This window comes from Gasterosteus aculeatus, chromosome 12 (assembly GCF_964276395.1).
Source record: "Gasterosteus aculeatus chromosome 12, fGasAcu3.hap1.1, whole genome shotgun sequence".
In the NCBI taxonomy this organism is placed as follows: domain Eukaryota; kingdom Metazoa; phylum Chordata; class Actinopteri; order Perciformes; family Gasterosteidae; genus Gasterosteus; species Gasterosteus aculeatus.
In genome coordinates, this window is record NC_135700.1 from 20,307,734 (window position 1) to 20,326,361 (window position 18,628).

General features: G+C 45.6%; 1 protein-coding gene across 1 annotated transcript in view; it reads left to right on the top strand.

The window, feature by feature from the left end:
* Positions 1-18,628, top strand: part of LOC120812541 (E3 SUMO-protein ligase PIAS1) — a 33,865-nt gene that overhangs the window by 638 nt on the left and 14,599 nt on the right. Inside the window, exon 2 of the mRNA XM_040168655.2 lies at positions 12,506-12,992. Within this exon, the coding sequence (XP_040024589.2) occupies positions 12,506-12,992 (487 nt within the window). The remainder of the gene's footprint in view (positions 1-12,505; positions 12,993-18,628) is intronic.

Consider the following 18,628-nt stretch of genomic DNA (forward strand, 5'->3'; position numbering starts at 1 on the left):
ACCGCGTAACGGTGCGCCGGTTCCACGTTAACCGTTATGTCGTCAGAGCGTCCAGGTGTGGAGGAAAGCTTCCGACCCGTTACTCACATACAAGGAGGAATTCCTAAACATCCCAAACCAGTTAATTATTATTATTCTATTAATTATTATTATAGATTCATTATTATAGATTATACTTAGACCACTTACGTTTATTATCATTTTATGTATGACATAAGTATGTGTCATACTTAAAATTATAATTTTCTCGTTATGGGTTTTGCCTGACTTTGTTTTACTGTGTGACAACTATTTTTGTAAACTTCTATCTATGTATAATTTGAATATTTATGCAACAATTTCAAAAATCTGCTCTGATGGGATCCGTTTCCCAGCTGATCCGAGGAGGGTTTTGAGTGTTTTATTAGACTTTAAGAGCAATGGTAATGTTCCCAGCACAGAACGGAACACGCTGTCCTTCGGTTCGTTACAATCATGCAAAATTGTAGCTCAAATTGGCACTTTTTACTTTCCCCTTTCCCATCTGTGCCTCTTGCCTTTCGCATCCCCCCGTTTGCTCTGTAGCTGCACTCACACAATGTTTTTTATTTACCTTCATAAAGGAGAGATGGAACATATCTAGCAGTTATTGATCAGAGTCTTTAGCTATTTTTAGACCCCCCCCCCCCTCCCTCCCCATGTTTCCACAGCCTGCCCGGGTTCTGTGGATCTATAAGCTCCTTTGTGCCAGCTGCTGTACAGACTGTAGTAGAGCGACACCCTCCGCGTCCTTTGAAAGGCCAGATGTGGTCCTCCTGCACTTAAAGACTTCTATTGATGAAAGTGCAGTCTTCTGAGCAGAGATGGTTACAGCGCCTTCAGCATCTCACTTTCATCTTGTAAGCTAAGTATTCGGGGGTAGGCTGCAGCCGACAATTATTCCCAGTGTCTGTTAATCAATAACAATTTACTTAATGCCAAAGTGTCTACGTGACTTTCTTTTTGACCAACAGTTAGGAATTCAACCAAAAAACGAAAAGCATGTCGCCATGTTGATTCATCTGGAGTCTAGATGAATTGAATGATAACATAGTATAATGAATTGTTCACTTAACAATATAGTTTGATTGAGGGTACTTGAGTGTTTTTGGTCGGATAATGCTCTTTTTAAAAATATATAATGGTGGAGTATCTTAATCCAGTTTTTATTTAAATAAAATACTAAGTTAATTTTTTTGGAGTTATTTTGTACATTGTGCGATAAATGTGGTTACACCCATAATACTGATGCAACAACAAGTGCAATGTTCATGTTGTGATGTCAGCGTCATCACAAAGATCACTTTCCAAATCAGTCCCTTTTTTTTCTTCTTTTTTTTCTTTTTTTTATGAGTCCCTGAATAGATTAATACTTTTTTTCTATAAACTGATTTTGGGGAACTGACATCACATGTTTCCAGATCCTGAAGTGATGCCTCCAAATAGTTCTCTGCTCAGCCATCCAAAACCCTCAAGCCAAGAAAATCTGCAAATTCTCAGAAAGTGAAAGCAAAAAAAATCATAATTGATGAATGAAATGATTCGTAATTTGATATGAATAGTTGCTGAATGAGTTCCAGTCAATGAGCTTATTGATTAGGCTTTGGCAATTTGGCTTTACCTGCTTTATTATTTAGATTTTGGTATTACAAAATGTAGAACACATAGTCCACAAACACCATTTATAATTTGTCTTTTTAAATGTCAGCAAAGTGTCCTAAAACCAAAGGCGACGTCTTGCAAATTAGCCTTCATTCATTAAATTTTTTTTCAAATTCTGACATCCATATCACCAAACAAGCTCTCTCTTTATTGTCAGAATACACCTGCAGGCTTTTGTGAGCTTATGACTCATTTTATTTCACAACCACTTGATTGACCTCCAGCCGTTGCTCGGTGCAGCAGATGCTGGGAACTGCAAGGTTGGTGGTTCGAGTCCTGGCTGCCCCATGTCTCAAGTCGAAGTGTCCCTGAGCAAGACAACTAACCCCTAATTGCTCCCTGGGCAAAATGTAAAGAAGCCATGGGTTTAAAGTGTAATGTAAGTCGCTAAAAGCGTCAGCTAAATGACATGTAATGTAATGTAATATGTAATGGCTCTACACTGGTTTTTAATTGAACTGGACCGGTTTGAGGTTGTGATCGGTCTGGGTTCTGTCCATTCGATCGCTCCTCATGGTTTGTCAGCTTATACTCCAGATCCATGCATAAATCTGCCAAGCTGCGTCTTAGCCAAAACCTCTGCGCGTGGAAGCTTGTGATGTTACCCCCCCCCCCCCACTCCTTTCAAATGCTGCATCGCATTTTGTTTCACAGGAGTCTCGATCCGCCTGAGCTTCTTTGAACTGTCTTCTCTCTTCGCTGCAGCAGCAACCTGGCAATACAAATAAGTGTCTGCGCGCTGGCGGCTTATAGGTGGAGACAGTCTATTTGTAGAGCCTGTGGCGAGGTTAATCCCTAATGATACAGGCCTTCGTCTCTGCTCCCCCACATCCATTCAACACCTGCCGACTGCTCTGTTTTGTCATTGTCATTACCGCCGCAGTTCATTTTCAGTTTAAAGCGAATCAGACGTCACAGCAGTGAATGATAACCTTCGTCGTGTCTTTAAGACCGATTCACTGTGATTTGAGGGTGAGATTTTTGTGTCGTCTCAGACAGCAAAGTACTTGTAGATGTAATAAAAAATAAAAAAAATAAAAAATAAAAAATAAAAAAACAGAGCTGTCCGAGCTGTGTGGCGTTGAACCAACCGATAAAGATGCCAAACCTTCTCTCACACACACGTGGCGTTGAGTGCGTCCTATCCGCCCGGCCGGGGCACATGGCTGTTGGGTTTTTTTTGCCCCGCGGGGCCACGTCTTCTGTTGAGCTTCGGCGAGATTGCGGCTTTTTCTTTTTTCTTAACTCCTGTGGCGATTTTGTTACACAGTGCCGTTGCCGTGGAAACATGTCACATTTGAGACAGACGTGGGGCGGCAGCAGTTCGAAGCTCGACTGTGCTTCCGAGCCGGAGGAAGAAAGAAGGGCCTTTCACCGGTCGACGCTGTTAGGTTTTCACTGTGAATCGCGGGGAATAAATTGATCACGTTTCTTTATCTTTCTGCAGGCTTCAGTAGTCTGGTGTGTTTGTCTGACCCTCAAATCAAATCCCATGAATAACAATAGCTCTTTGGTTTTTCTTGACCCATAACTCACTTACATTTTTGGATGACATGCATCAGTTTTAGCTGCCATTTTGAAAATAATGTATTTCATGCGCAGTCTGTAGCTTGTCTGTAGCATTATGTTTGACTTTGTGTGGCCAGCTGCAGGTAAATGGGGGGGCGGCACCCTGCTGAATTTAATTGCAAGCTGCTGTATGGAAGAATGAGCATTTTCCAATTTACAGTTACTTAATGGACGGCTTGGCTTGCTGAGCTGTGTGCATTTGGGGATGTTTGTCTGATGGTGACAGTCTCAAGGAAACAAGGTTTAAAGGCAGATGTCTTATTTTGGTCAATAGAAGAGAAAGAAACTGCTCTCCGTAAGGTCTTTGTCTTTCTCGGCAGGTGGTTTCCTCTTTTATGTTCAACGTCACATCACAACATCTGCAGCCCCAAAGAAAACTACGCTGAGTGGGAAAGCCGTTTCTTTTGAGTTGTGCACAGTTCGCTGAAAGGGTTAATAGTTAATAATAGACGTGAGCGTAGGCCGGGCCCTCGCTGGCGACCTGTGACCTGAGGGAGGGCAGCTTAAGACACGGATTCACCAAACGCTCTTTATTCTCCTGGAAGGGATCCGCTGACAGCAGAAAGTCCCTCCACACAAACAGCTGTCCGTGTTTTTAGCTTTTGGATTAAATCCAAATGTCGTGGTGCTCTTTAGAAAGATGGTGGTGGATTCTGCAATTAGTACTAAACAACACATGTATGTGACGTTATTTGATAGGAACCAAACTAAAAATGTCCATTTTTTACAATAGTGCCTGTGATGATGATGACAAATAGATTTTTTTTATGCCTTTATTTTCTTTGATAAGTTCAGTGTGTGCAGTGAACCCAGTAAAGCTCGGGACTAAACCTCATTAGAGACGACTGTGATTCCCCTGTGGCCCTCACATGTAGCTGTATCGAAGAGGCCCCTCTACTGAATAAAGTGGCCCTCGAGCTCTTAACCCGAACGCGTTGTCTTCGCGGCCTGCAGACCGGCTGCGATCCCCCCTCATCTCCGCCCACCGCGCAGGATCAAAAGGGTGCGTTTCTTCCTACTCTCCCGTCATCGTCCCACCTCGCCAGTGCGGCTCGAGTGTCTAATGTCCGTTCCTAACTCGTGAGCTCAGTGGTACTCTAACAGGTGTTTTTCCCCCCCACTGTTTTTCGTTTTTGGTCATACACATTCCAGCGGATGTGTGTTCGCTCGGTTCCTACCAGCAGTGCGTACCCTTACTGTTCTGGCACCAAACTACAACCCCCCCCCTCACCTCCCTCACTGTGGCGGGGACGGGCTTCAGATTCTCCACCTGCCTGAGGCAAGCTGGGACTAGACCTCGGGTGTGATGTCACGGCATTTAATGACTCAAAGAGGAACCCTCCTGAACGCAGCCCCCAACTGCGTCTGGCCCTTCATCCAAGGTGCGCACCGCGAGTCGTGATACCACAGAGGGAGAGAAAAAAAGCAACAACAGGCGGAGGTATTTCAGAGGCGCTGGAAGTCTAAGAGCTGGGGGGATGGGAGGACAGAGGAGGGAGGAGGGCGGGGAGGGAGTTTACGCTCGCTACAGAGTCCTCTTGCCGAGAGTGGGAGCTTTATATAATGGCCAGGTAGTGTTCCACACCCCCACCCCCCCCAACCCCTCCCGAATCTGCCTACACAACCCACGCACACACACAAATACACAAATCCTGCAGAACCTTTACAGAAAGGCTCAGCACAACATTATTAGCCTCACCATCTCCCTGCCTCCTGGGCCTCAAAAGAACTGCATTAGTGTCCAGCCCGTCGTAACCGAGTGCAGCAGACACATTTATCTTCTCCTTTAAGGCTCCGCTTGCAAACGCGGAGCATAAAGGGAGGGGGAGGTTGGCGGCGGGGGGGGGGTGGGGACAATGCTGGTTGCCTGAAGCCCGGTTACTTTGGTCCGTCCAGGTGTATCGACCAGCGTGGCCATTTTTATAGTTTTCATAGTGGCTTCATCTGCAGTGAGGAGTGAATAGAACATGATAAACATTATGATGTCACACCGAAGGCTTGATCACAGCAGCATCTACAAAGAAGAGTGTCAACGGTTGTTACCATGCAAACTGCAGCATAGTAAACATCCAAGTTACGTATGCCAACAACTCGTATATCTTAAGATGGTTGAACAAATCTTAGCGGCTGGCCACAGGTCCGTGATGGAGAACTGGGCGCCTAGCGAATCGTCACTCCGAACCCCACCTGTCACCTCCTGGCACAGCTGGATTGTTAGTCACGTCTCCTCCCGTACTACAACCTGGCGTCCCGCTTTCACTGAGGACGCTGCAGGCTCGACTCCAACAGCCGTCATCGTTGTAATCATTGTAATTATTATCTTTTCAAATTGTTGTGCACGCCGATGTTTTTTTGACTAACCGAGTTAGTTGTGGGTGATGAGTCAGTCATAACAACTGGCCGAGGAGGTCACACGGTTTATGGCCTAAGAAGACCGCCAACTTTTTGAATGCTAAATCGTGATATAACCAAAGGCTGCAAGTCAATCAAGGTTTGGTCTCGGCAAAAATTCACATTCGGGCATTTTGGGGGGGGGGTTGCTTAAATTTGTCTTCCTATGCCGGACACAAACTGTACTAGGACCTTTCTATCGGTAGATATAGAAAAGTCCTAGTACAGGTAAAAAATTCAAAAAAGAAAAGTTTTGAGCAACTTGAGCAGATTAATCCACACACAGGCAGATGGTGTCCTTGCATGCACCACATGACTGAATTTAAAGTATTTTCAGACACACACGCGTGTGCCAGGGTATGCGTGTTGAGTGTGTGGGCCCTGGTGCTTTGTGTGCGTTTGTAAAGATGTTCTCTGTGTCTGTGAAACTTAACATAAACACATCGATAGAACAACTATGGACCCTTTTCAATGTCGACATTTCACAGTTGGAAGGCGTAAACACACAGCAGGGGGCTTTTCTTCAGGTTTTATTTTTACCTATAGATTTGCTTCCTTGGTATCAGCAGGGGGGGCAGGAATAATGTTGATGTTGAGAGTTGGTTTTTGTGTGTGTGTGTGTGTGTGTCTGTGTTTTAACAAGATCTCAGACTGTGACAGATGCAGCGATGTCACTCACACATTAGACCTCCGGTTCACTGCTCTGTTTTTTAAAAATATTGCTGTCATTGAGTTGAGAAGTGGGAGGCTTTTTTTTTAGGTGAGTAAAAGACTTCAGTTAATTTCATGCTTAGACAATGTTAGGACATTCGGAGCCCTTTTGAAGCTTTTATTAAATTCAATATTTAAGTAAAAGCTTGAGTGAACTATGACTGTAGCAGTGCATTTCTCTAAAGAAACATTCGATTTTCAAGCAGAGAAAAAGTGGAAAGTAGAAGCTAAAGATCTGTCATCATCATCAGGATAGAAGGAAAAAAACATTTCAGCTTCTCAACTTTGAGGATTCTCTCTGCTTTTGTTTCGAGTGATTGTAAAGCGGACATCTCTACATGTGTTGTTGGTCAGACAAAACAAGAAAATCCAGAATCCTTTTGTGATTATTTTAGCACCTGAAGTGAGGTCTTCTGGTTTGAGTCGCAATGACAAAGCCTTACCCATAGATATCGTTCAGTACCTGCGTTTTACTAATAAACTGTCTTTAACGTTGCTTTACTGACTTCTTAAATAAACAAACGGATCCAAGCGCACTGAAATAATGGACTCTTACAAACAGGCATATTGTCAACGTGATGCATCCGGCTATTTTGAGTCGGTATCGGACGGATATCTGGTTGACGCTCCGACTGGTTTCTTCTCCATGGCAACGGCGGAAGAGGCTGATGGGTGTCTTACACGCAGTAATGTCACCAGTCACACCAAACTGACGGCAAAACCCGGAGCTGATGGGAGAATTTCATTTGGTCTGGAGGCTCAGCTGCTTTCTCTCTGTGCCCCATCCCCCCATCCCTCTCATCCCTCCATCAATCATCCTCAACGGCTCCGGACAAAGCAAATGATCACCCCACACGCCACCTCTCCCCGGTCTGACGAGAACCATCTACCAAACACGCTGAGACAGATGAGACCTTAGGTGCCATCATTTAAGTCGAGTCGAGAGCAGGCGACTGGCTGGTTGTAATAAAAACACACAAAATAAAGATGAAATCGTACGCAAATAGGAACGTCGCGCTTTCAGTACGGGACAGACGGACACAACCGAGAGAAGATGATTCATCTTTAGATTCACGTCTCTGGATGGATGCAGTCTTCAAGTACACATTTTTAGTTTCACAAAAACTGATTTTTTTTCCCCCAACTACGTGGAAGTGGTCCTGCGTCCCGACTCGCCTTGTTGTAAAGTAAAACTTTCCGTGAAGGATCAACAGAGAGGGAAATCTACCCGTCAGAGCTCCTGGATATCGGGGTTTGATGGTTTGGAATGTGACCCAACAATGTTAGTTTGAATACGTTTTTTGAGGAGGACCACTGAGCGTCCTAATGCCAGCGGAGGGAAGCGGGAGTTTATTTTCATCCGATTCCATCTGTTCTGGCTTGGCTCCAAACTTCCTGGGTTCAGGTTGGCTGGGCTGTTTTTTTCCAACATTTGGAGCTGCAGCTGTCATTTCTTCTGCAGGGAGCACGGTTACCAGAATCAATCATTAATTCCACACGCCTAGAAAGGTTCAATTCAATGGAATCAACAGATTCCTAATGATATATTTGAGTGATTAAATGGATTAAGTGCTCGCTCGCATCCAGAGTGACCTATGAGTGTTAAACTCCACCTGGATGGTCGTCAGGAGGGACTTCTTGGCAGAAACCTGGTTGAAAAAGTAGATAGAATTGCCCGAGTTCCCCAAAAGGTTGCAGGACATGTTGAGGAACAATGCAGCTGGGGCACAAAATGCTTCATGTTAATGTAGATTTAGATGTATACGGTTAAAGAGTACATCAAAATAAGTTACCAATAATTCTGTCACTGGAAACCATGTGATAGCATGGCGGTTTCCCCTTCATCCCAGTGCCTGATGCTGGGACCTTCCTTCCCTTCCGTTCCTGTCATCATTCTGGGGCGTTGTGGGTTTCAGTTTGAGCGTCCCGCGTTGGTCAGTGTAGTTTTGTGGGCCGCTTCAGTCCGTCAAGAACACCATTGTGGTGGAAACATCTTTTCTTTGGAAACCAAAATGTCACAGGCTGGTAACTTTAAGGCAGAAAATTGCTCTTTTAAAGCTGCACACTGGTCTGCCTGCTGTGTGTGTGTGGGTGTGTGTGTGTGTGTTTGTGTGTACCACCAGCTATTCCCTTTGTGTTGCATCCTGTCTCTCTCCCTCTTTCACCCTCCGTCCTTTTGTTTCAGCTTCCCTTTGCACCTACATGTCAAGTTGTTTCAGCAGAACAACACAATAGAGCACACTCGCACACAGACACGCTTTGTTCCAACCCGACTTTTCACTGCAGTCAAATCGGTGACGGGGAGATTTTGGGAGATTTGTGTGAATTAAGCCAAACGGTGCATTTGAAGTAATTCATTTCAGATGATTTTCCCTTTTATGTCATTGGAGGATCAGTAAGCATCGTTTGCTTCACTGAGGGTTACAGCTGCATAGTTGTACAAAATCTGAGAAGGAAATGAGGGCTCATTCTGCTGGTGTTTAAAAAAAAAAATCATTCTATGTCATTTTAAGCAATTCCGTGTGCGGATTTGCAGCTTTTCTTGAACATCTTTAGAACTGAACATCTCGTTGGTTTGAACTGTTAAGCTGCGACTGTACTCCCTCACAGTGGCTGGCCGGGTGATTCCTCCACCACCCCCTCCCTATCCTCTTCCTCCCCCACATCAGCCCTCCTCCTCCTCCTCTTCCTCCTCCACATTCTCCTCTCCCTGCTGATGGCCAGGAAGATGGAGCTGCTGATGGAGAGGAGTGCAGAAGAGAGGAGATAGTGAGAGCTGTTGATGTGTCTCTCCTCCCTCCGTTACTCTGGTTCTCTTTTTTTAAGCCAGAGGAATTTTACACATCGACAGTGTGCTGAAAGAGTGTGTGTGTCTGTGTGCGTGTGTGTGCTTTCTGTCCCTGTGTTTGTGTGTCACGTTTATTTGAGCCAGCGTTTCTGTGTATTTGTCGCTCTTTAGTGTGTGTTTGCTTTGTAAAGAGAGGGAGGGTGGTTTGTGTGTGTCTGTGCGTGTGTGTGTGTGTGTAGGTTTGTGAAATGGTGGGCAGCCAGTCATGGTTTTTTCACTCTCTTCTCCTACAGCATGCATATTTCATGGCACCGGTCGTTTATGTCGCCAGCAGGAGAGTTTCTGGGCCCAACTAATACGCTGCCTGAGTGTGTTTGTGTGTGTGTGTGTGCATGTGTGCGTGCATGTGTGTGTGTGTGTGCATGTGCGTGCGCGCTGTCCAAGTCTGGTGAAACTAAAGCCGAATATTCCAGAATAGTTTAAATAACTGTTCCGCTGGCACAAGAATTTGTGAATGTTGTAGATTCACAGGCGGACAGCTGCTGCCCGTGTGCTGCACCTGTGACGGAGCTCCCCGCTGCACACAGCCGTCTGTCTGTGTTTGACTGATGTGTTTTTATTACCGCCGCGTGCTTCAGAACCACTTCCCTTCTTCCCTCGCCCTCCATTGATGTGGCTTTTTGACGCAGGTTCGTCGTGTCAAAGGACAAGGCCGGGTCTCTGTCCTGGCTGACATGCTGACTGGCTGGATGTTGTGTGTGTGCGTGTGCGTGCGCGTGCGCGCACATGTCTGCACGTCTATGCATATGTGACAGCAGTACACAAAATGCAGTGTTTGGTCTGTAAACAGCAGCCTCTCCTCTCTCAGCTGGTTCGGTGGTTTCAAATTTCCTCAACTTCACGTAACCAGTCAGCCGACAATACTGATCGTCAATTCTTTGTTGAAGACGTTTGTTTTTATTCCCGGACATACATTCAGATACCCCCATCCTTCATTTCCTTCTGTTATCGGTGTGAAGGTAACCCCCTCCTCAGCGGCACCAGAACTCCTCTCCAACAACTCGTGACCGAATCTCTTCCGATAGCTACGTTGACTCGGTTTTCTTTGATGGCCACAGAACAGCCCCCTCTGGCTCATGGTCATGTAACTATCTGAAGCATAAAACATTCAGCTGATTCAGGGTCAGCGTTGAATAGTTTCGTCACAAATCCAACCTGTTGGTTATTCACCTCTCGTATCTCCTGGAAAATGTCTCTAGTTTCAGTGTTTGATTAATGAATCAGAATATTTATTGTCTTCCCCAAACCTTCGACCGGAAAATGTCCTGGATGACTTATTATGTTTCAAGTGCTGCCCATGTGACTCGAAGCGGATACTGGTTTTGCTGCACTTTGGAGACACTGAAAGTGAACCGTGCAACACCTTTTTGAGGTTTCGTTTCCTTTCAGAAGCACCGTTCAAACGTGGGCTTGAAAGTCGCTTAGGACCTGTAATATGTGTGCATGTGTGCTCCCAGCAAAGTTTTATCCTCGTCAACGTTGCCAGTAACGTATTCACTTGACAACGAAGTACCAATATCTAAAAAGCCTCTGACCCGCTACACACTTTCTCCCCCTTAATCCTACGTTGTAAACAACAAAGTCGAGTTCAAATCTGCATCAGGAGAGCTAGATACCGTTAGCTGTTCGCTAACCAGGGCTGTGCCGACCGGCTAAATACTGGCGCTAACTGCTAACGCTAACGAGGTTGACTTGAGTTACGTCCATTCAGACGAATGGACGAATGAAGAGGAAGTGTAACGTTATTATGATGTGGGTCCGCGCGTAGTATCGGCTGATTCGCAACTTCAGGTAAAAAACCTGTATGGGAACATCGCTAACATCTTTGTGTTTTTGTTTATGTAGTCTGAAGCAACTGGCCTCATTATACAAAAAAAAAAAACGACAAGGAAGGCTGATGGTTGGTTTACTCCTTCATATGCACATCGCCGCACACATATTGTGTACATAAAAATTATAACTGTGTACATATAATTCATTAGCCGGAAACACTAACAGCCTTGTGTGCTTTGTCATTTTGAGGGGCGTGTGTTTGTGTGCGTCTGCTCCCCTTTTTCATCCCTGCTCTGTCATTAAAGGAGATGAGGGGAGGATGTTTGTTCAAGACATTCTCATAAACTACCGTGTGTGTGTGTGTGTGTGTGTGTGTGTGTGTGTGTGTGTGTGTGTGTGTGTGTGTGTGTGTGTGTGTGTGTGTGTGTGTGTGTGCACACGCACGCACGTTACAGGACAGCCTGCGTAGATTACTGTAACATAAGGAGCTTCTGCTTTGCTCTTCATAAGTTACGTTTGCATTTGCTCAGTGTCTTTTGTTCTGATGAAGGAACAATGGAAAAGCACACAGGTTTGGTTTATTTAGTCTGTCCAGGATGTGAAGCCTCGGACACCCTGTTATTTGAAATATCAAAGGCTTTTAATCTCAACATTCAAGACATTGTCTTCCTTTGACGTCATCATGAGGGAATGTTCGATTCTGCTGCAACTATAATTTCCTCTTTAGGACCGATTCGGGTCTTTGTGGTGAGGTTTGTGAAATTAAATGTGTTTGCTTCAGTCACCTCGACCACAGAAACTCTTTGTCAACAAATCAGTTTGTCCGTCCAGGTGATGTTCCGGCTGATGGTTTAACACATGTAAGACTTGTATGCTGTGCAAATGATTTTCTGCTGGAAAGAAACCGCTGCTCTGTGTGAGCGTAGTTTTGTGTGTGTTTTTTAAACATCTGTTAGGAAAAGCACCAGCTGTTCAGCTGTTGGGCGCAGACTTTGGCATCGCATCAGAGGCAACCTACCAGCATCGAGCCACAGGAAGACGCAGAATACTGATGCAAATTGTCCAGGCGCGCGTTTAATATTCAATCCGTCACTTTCTTTTTCCGCACGCGGTCCGGCCCGACAGTAGCAGGAGGGCGAGCGCGGCGGCCAGATGTCTCCCGCGCGCTCCGAGAGCCGCGCTGCATCCAAGCAGAGGAGCAGTCGGCCTCGGGCTCCTTATAAATCTGTGCCTCTCCGGGTTTGTGGCGTCGATCGCATTTCTCACATTAGACCAACGTGCGGGACTCTGCTCGGGCTGCACGGTTTCTTTGTCTGTTGTTAAACGGTGTTATTTTAGACGCCACTAGCGTCCAAAAAAGGGCAAAAGGGCCCCAAGAAATCTCAGATTGAGCCTCAAACTGTTTCTCAGGTTACTCGCGTTGTTGGATTTACGGTTGGCTGTTTCAGCGTTGTTTTGTTTTTGCATTTCACATTTGTTGGTACTTAATGTCCGCCTCTCCCCGGCTCGCCTTCTCTCCCTCTCTCCTCGCAGCAAATGGTGATGAGCCTGCGGGTGTCGGAGCTGCAGGTGCTGCTGGGCTACGCCGGGCGCAACAAGCACGGACGCAAGCACGAGCTGCTGACCAAGGCGCTGCATCTGCTGAAGGCCGGCTGCAGCCCCGCCGTGCACATGAAGGTCAAAGAGCTCTACCGGCGCCGCTTCCCCGCCAAGATGGTGTCCCACTCGGAGCTGGCCATGCCCGGGCCGCACCACCCGGCCACGGCCGGCCTTGTCGGCGGAGGGGGCGCCGCGCTGCCCGCCGGCCTGACGCAGCTGGCCTACGAGAGTCACGGCGGCGCCCCGTCGCCCGCCGCCTTGCTGCCCCTCTCGCTGCTGGGCCCCGGGAAGCACGAGCTGACCGGGCTGACGCACCACCTGTCCGGCTCGTCCACGCTGCACCCGGTCCACCCGGACGTCAAGCTGCAGCGGCTGCCCTTCTACGACATGCTGGACGAGCTCATCAAGCCAACCAGTCTAGGTGAGAGCGGGCGGGTTTGTGTGTGAGAGGCGGAGACTAAAAAGGGAACCATGGTTGAGGGTCACGTTCAATTACTATGCAAGGATTTTATGTTTGGTCTATGCGTCATTCCGCTGACGGGGTAAATACGTAAGTATACAAGATGAATGGAGTGGCATAATAGCCTCGCAGTAAGAAATTGGTATTTGAGGAATAATACAATAGCCCACACCTGGTTTTAGTATTTAAAAGAATAGCATTATTTATTATTTAGTGTTTGGTGTTGCAAAATAAAATGTACCTCTTTCACAGCTTCCCCAAGCCAGATTTTTAGATGGCTGCTTAAAATAACAAACTGTCTCCAAATGTAGGAAAGGCCTTTAAAACCGAAGGTTGCGCGCACACACACACACACACACACACACACACAACAACAACACACATCTACTTTTTCCGTATGTCTGCTGTCGGTATCTTCCCCGTCAAACTGCACCCACAGAGTGTGAAAACGCCGAAAAATAAATAATCTTCTAAGGTTGTGGATATTTATGTCAGTGTGACATTCCCATAATAATCATGGCAGCAGTCACAGAAAACATTGACATTTGAGTTTCCGCTGTGGCGGAGAAGCTCCCTGCCAGAGCCGCTGTGGTGCTGCCTGCTAATGTGTGTTACTGCAGAAACACAACAAGGGTTCGGAGTACACGGACGCCACCGTCGGTTCAGAGGAGGTGTAAGAGAAAATATTTCTGAATGTTCTGGGATTCGCTCGTATTAATATACTACCAACACTGCTCGTGTGATCGTGGTCCTTCTCGCTCCGCTGTGTATTTCTGTTAATGAGCAAGAGAGCTTGAGTCTCGTCCTTTGGAGTTGCTTTTTTCACCAAGTCGCTGGTGTGCGACGTATTTGTTTAATAATTCAAAGTTAATCGATATATATTTGTTAGATTTGGTTTTGCAGATTTGTGAAGGAATGTTGAAGTCGCGCCCGATGCTGCACTACTCATTAAATATTGATCCAGCGAGGCATGCCTCTTATTAGATAAGGCTTTAACGTGGATATACTGTATTAGATAAGGCTTTAATGTGGATATACTGTAATTATTCTATGTGTGGGCCGAGGAACGCCACCGCACGATAATTATTATCTGCACCTCTGATTGTACGTATGCAAGACCAACCTTTCCTCAGTGCTGAGCCAGACCATCAACAGCACATGTTGACATGTACATGTACGTACACAAAGTCACATGTCTCTCCTTCCCATCGTTAAAGCATTCTGCGTGACACCATCACGTCTTCGTCAACAAAGTCTGCTTTGTTCCCTCGTAGCGACACACAGCTGTAGCGAGTCCAGGCCAGGAGGAGATCCCTAATATGGCTCATGTTAGAGTTCCTTAATTGGATTTAGTGTCTTGTTTTCATTACTTGATTTGTGATACTGCAGTAGGTTACAGTTGGAAATACAAAGTGTCACTATAACTGCAAGAAAAGCGGAAACGTATCTCGAATCTTCTATCCAGTCTACCCTTTAATTCCCTGCTTAGAGATTCTAATCTTTGTCATTGTCAGATTTGTCATTATATTAAGTGTGCATCCAGCGGCCAGACTGCATTGAGCATAATAACAATCTTTGGGCTCAGGGATATATTGCAAATATATGGAAATGTCTAGGTTTTCCAAAATTAGCATTTTAATAGAGTAAGAGACCATCTCATGATTAATTTGCCTGCAGATGCATGTACAAACACATTGCCTGCAGCTCTGGCATCACACCATCTCTGTCCTCTTCCCTCGCCCTTTCTCACTCCATCCATTCCCTACACATGTCCCGTCGCTCTCGGCCTCCTCCCCCCCTCTGACCCCGCCACCCACCCCCCCTCCCCCATCTCCCCCGCCCCCATTCCCTCTCCCATGCTGTGTCCACGGCCATCATCGCTTGAAATTTGCATGCAAAGTGATGAAATCATATAGACGTGCGCTTGTGCCTGCGGAACACACCCTCCCTTCATTTGAATCGGGAATCTCACATTCGCGTCGCTCTCTTATCACACGCGCGCACACGCACGTCTGGCTATACAGTACTTGGAAAACACAAACGTACTCTCCAATAAATAATGCAGGCTGGTCGTATTGTTCTCAGAGAGGCGATGAATGAGAGGGAAGCTCAGTGTCTCACAGAGCTGAACATTTTTAATTTGCTTTATCTTCTTTTTCCCCATAATGATACAGGTCAGTGATACAAACACTTGATCAATCGTAAGTCGCGCCTCCCGGGCAGGTTAGAGAGATCCCCCCCCCCCCCCCCTCTTGCTTTGATACCGCTGAAGTCTGCGCTCTCCCTGATCACAGCCTTCCACGTTCTCTGCTTCTTCTCAGCGTGTTTACTTCTCTGTGATCTTCTGATTACTGCTCTCTCTGTCTCCCTCTCTCTCTCTCTCTCTCCCCCCCCCCCCCATTGTTGTTGCCTCTCCTGCTGCCTCGCCTCCAGTTTTTCTCTCCCACGTTCTCTCCCTTCCCCCACTCGCGCTCTTGCTTTGCTGGATTTCTTCTTTTTATTCGTTGGTGATTTTGTTGGCCATGAACGCGCTGGCTTCTGACCGTGTTTTCACGAGTGCCGTGAAAGGAGAGATTAAGACCTGTTTTTTGTGTCCTCGCGTCCCAAAAAAGTCCTTTTTCTACAGCTGAACTGCAGGGTGTTGGTAAAGGAAAAATAACTTGTATATCTGTAAACTAACATTTCGGCATACAGGTAAAAAAAAGAGACTAACAACTAATAAAATAAATGACAACTAAACATAAAATAAAGGTCAGATCATAGTGTTGCACTCTTGAGAATGTGCTTGACGGCAGAAGCTCAAACCCTAAACATTGTTCTGTTTTTTAACTTCCATATTTTCAGTTATTTTCATCACACACAACAATTCCTATGAATTCCCTCCTTCTCCAACGGAGATGTTAGGGTTTCTGCACATTAGTTCTGACCTTTTGTTTCTCCAACATGCATATTCCCCTCTGGTCGGCTCGCAGACAGTAATTAGTTTTTGACTTTATGCGTAATCTGAACTATTTTTAAATCTTACAAAGCCCCGAGATTTTTAGAGCCTTTTAATTGAATAAGCCGTGGGTTTTCTTAGTAGTTTGTCTATTAGTCTTTTTGCTCTTGCATTCTGTTTTTTATGCATTTCCCAGCACGTCACACAATAAATATTGCCTGCATGATTGCTGCAGGACGTAAGCTGTTATGTAGCTTAATTGACATTATTGCACATATGGAAGCGGTGTCCTCTCTCACCGTGTTACCGGTCTTCATGCTGCTGCAGCACGTATCACTAGGATCAAAGCGTTTGGTAGAGCGTATGGGAAGAAAAACTCTACCTTCGATTTACTTTAACCACAGAATTGCGGCCCACGAGAACGTGTTTTCAGATTTCCTGCTGTAACCTCACTCCTCATAGCAACCATGTTTCTTTAGTAGTTCGTATTTCTCTCCCCCCTCCCTCCCTCCCTGCCGTGCAGTCTTGTGCTCTCTGCTGAGTCTTATCAGTCTGTGGGATAAAGGTTAGTCGGGCCACAGTTCAGCCCTTCCATTCTGAACCGGTCAGCAGTCTGGGCTGCAGCCGCTACTCCTTTATTACCATGGCGACCTCACTGGTTGAACTCGCCATCATTATCCGAACCTCCATGGAGAACGAGGTCTCTGGGCTCATTATGGATATCATTGTGTTGCACATGCATTATACATGATTTAATCACCATATCTTCAGGAAAAGGATGCATTCCCATTTCACATCTGATGAGTGTTTTGTGCATAATGGGTTTGTTAAATGAGAAGATTGCTTTGCTATTCACACAATGGAGGAAAATCGTGTGGGTAAAAAAAGAAGAAGAAGAAAGTCCAATCGGGTGCTTGGAACAAAGATGATTCAATCCGCGGTTTAATTTATCTTATGAAATAATCTTTAAAAACTTGATTATGCCGGCAAATCACTGTCAAAATTCGAGACCGTAAATCAAACATCCACCAGCAAATGTTCGTCTCATGATCCCCAAAACAACTTTATACTGACAAAACAGGGATGATTTGATTAGACTTTGGGTAAAGAAATCACTGTACAGTATTTTCTATTTTCTTGATTGATTAATTATTGTGCTTTCACATTGATTGATTTGATCCAACTAATAGTCATCCGGGCTCAGAGACGCTGCTGAGACTCGATGACATCATTGGTCTGGAGTGCAGGATCCTCTCGAGGTCGTCATACCGCACAGATTTGTCCTTCACGTCTGAAGAGGGTTTTTTTTTTTTGCAGATCTTGATCAGATCTGTTGATGCAGTTGTTGAGCTTTCTCAAAACGCAAACCATTAGACCAGCTACATGTACGAATACTGTGTTTGCTTTCAATTGTTTCTAATTATCATATTCATAATCAAAATGAGTGATACAATTTGCATAAATAGTTATTTTACATGCATCATGTTGATTACAGCTCAAGTGCCCTTTTAAACTCCCGCAGAGTGATTCAGTGGATAAATTACTTAAAGGAAAACTCATCCTTGTGTTTAGAGGTATTCCTTTGTAATGTTTATGTGTAAGCTGTAATAACTTGACATATAGTTCGACCAGTGAAAAGTTGCCCCATATTCTAATATTCCCCACATTGAGATTCTGTCTCTGTCTGCATAAAGGTTGCTGGTTAACACACAAGGTGCAATAATGTGAAGTCCAGGACAAATCATTGTATCCTAGACAAAGGACAACGCGTTGTATTTTTATTGTCATTAAACCAAAAGGAAAACAAGGGGAAGATAACCTTTATTTAATCTAGGCTTCCAGTAGAGTTAAGCTTTTATCTCTAATTAAATCCATTTGATTATATTTGTGGAAGGACCCTCGGTGTTTCTTCGCTGTGCTAATTGTCTCCGCGGTTTCACATAGAAACGCTTTCGGTGGCTGAGTGTAAAATCCCTCTCCCTGCATGAGGTGTGTTGTTATTAGATGAATTAATAGATCTAATCGACCCCATCCCAGAGTAACCAGGCAACTCGTTCACCAAAAGACACGTGTTTTTAGCGTTTGCTCTGATTGTGGGACGCCAGATCCGACTCGCCCAGAAGTCTCTTCATGTCGGCCGTTGTCCTCCCTGCCGGAGTGTCCTTGGGCAAGTTGCCCCCTACCCAATTTATGCCGGGAATCGGTAAAGATGATGTATCACATACGGTATCAGGCTCCGCAGAGGGAAGCACGTGCTGAGATCTACGGCGAGCGATCCGGAGCCAAATCTTTGTCTCTCCGTAAACAGCTCGGCCTTCTCACAACAAGCGAGCGTCAACAGAAGGATCTCGTGCCGCTCTGACCCGTAAAAACACGCGGCACAAGATGGCTTCCCTCTCCCAGGGCGGATACGACCAGCATTGTTTGCTTTTACGTCGCCGCACCACCGTCATCCTCGCCGATCAGCCGGAGCTTGATTGTAGCTCTAAACGTTTCTCGATGGGGATCGCGAGCTTCAGCTGCCTGGCTGAGAAACTGTAATTCCAGCCTGAGGAGCCCTTTAAGCACCCTGGAATGCCTTAATGAGCGCTGTCAACATATAACTATGCGCCCCTATGCATATAATAAAAGAAAATTGCTGCTTCTAGGGGGGAGGGGA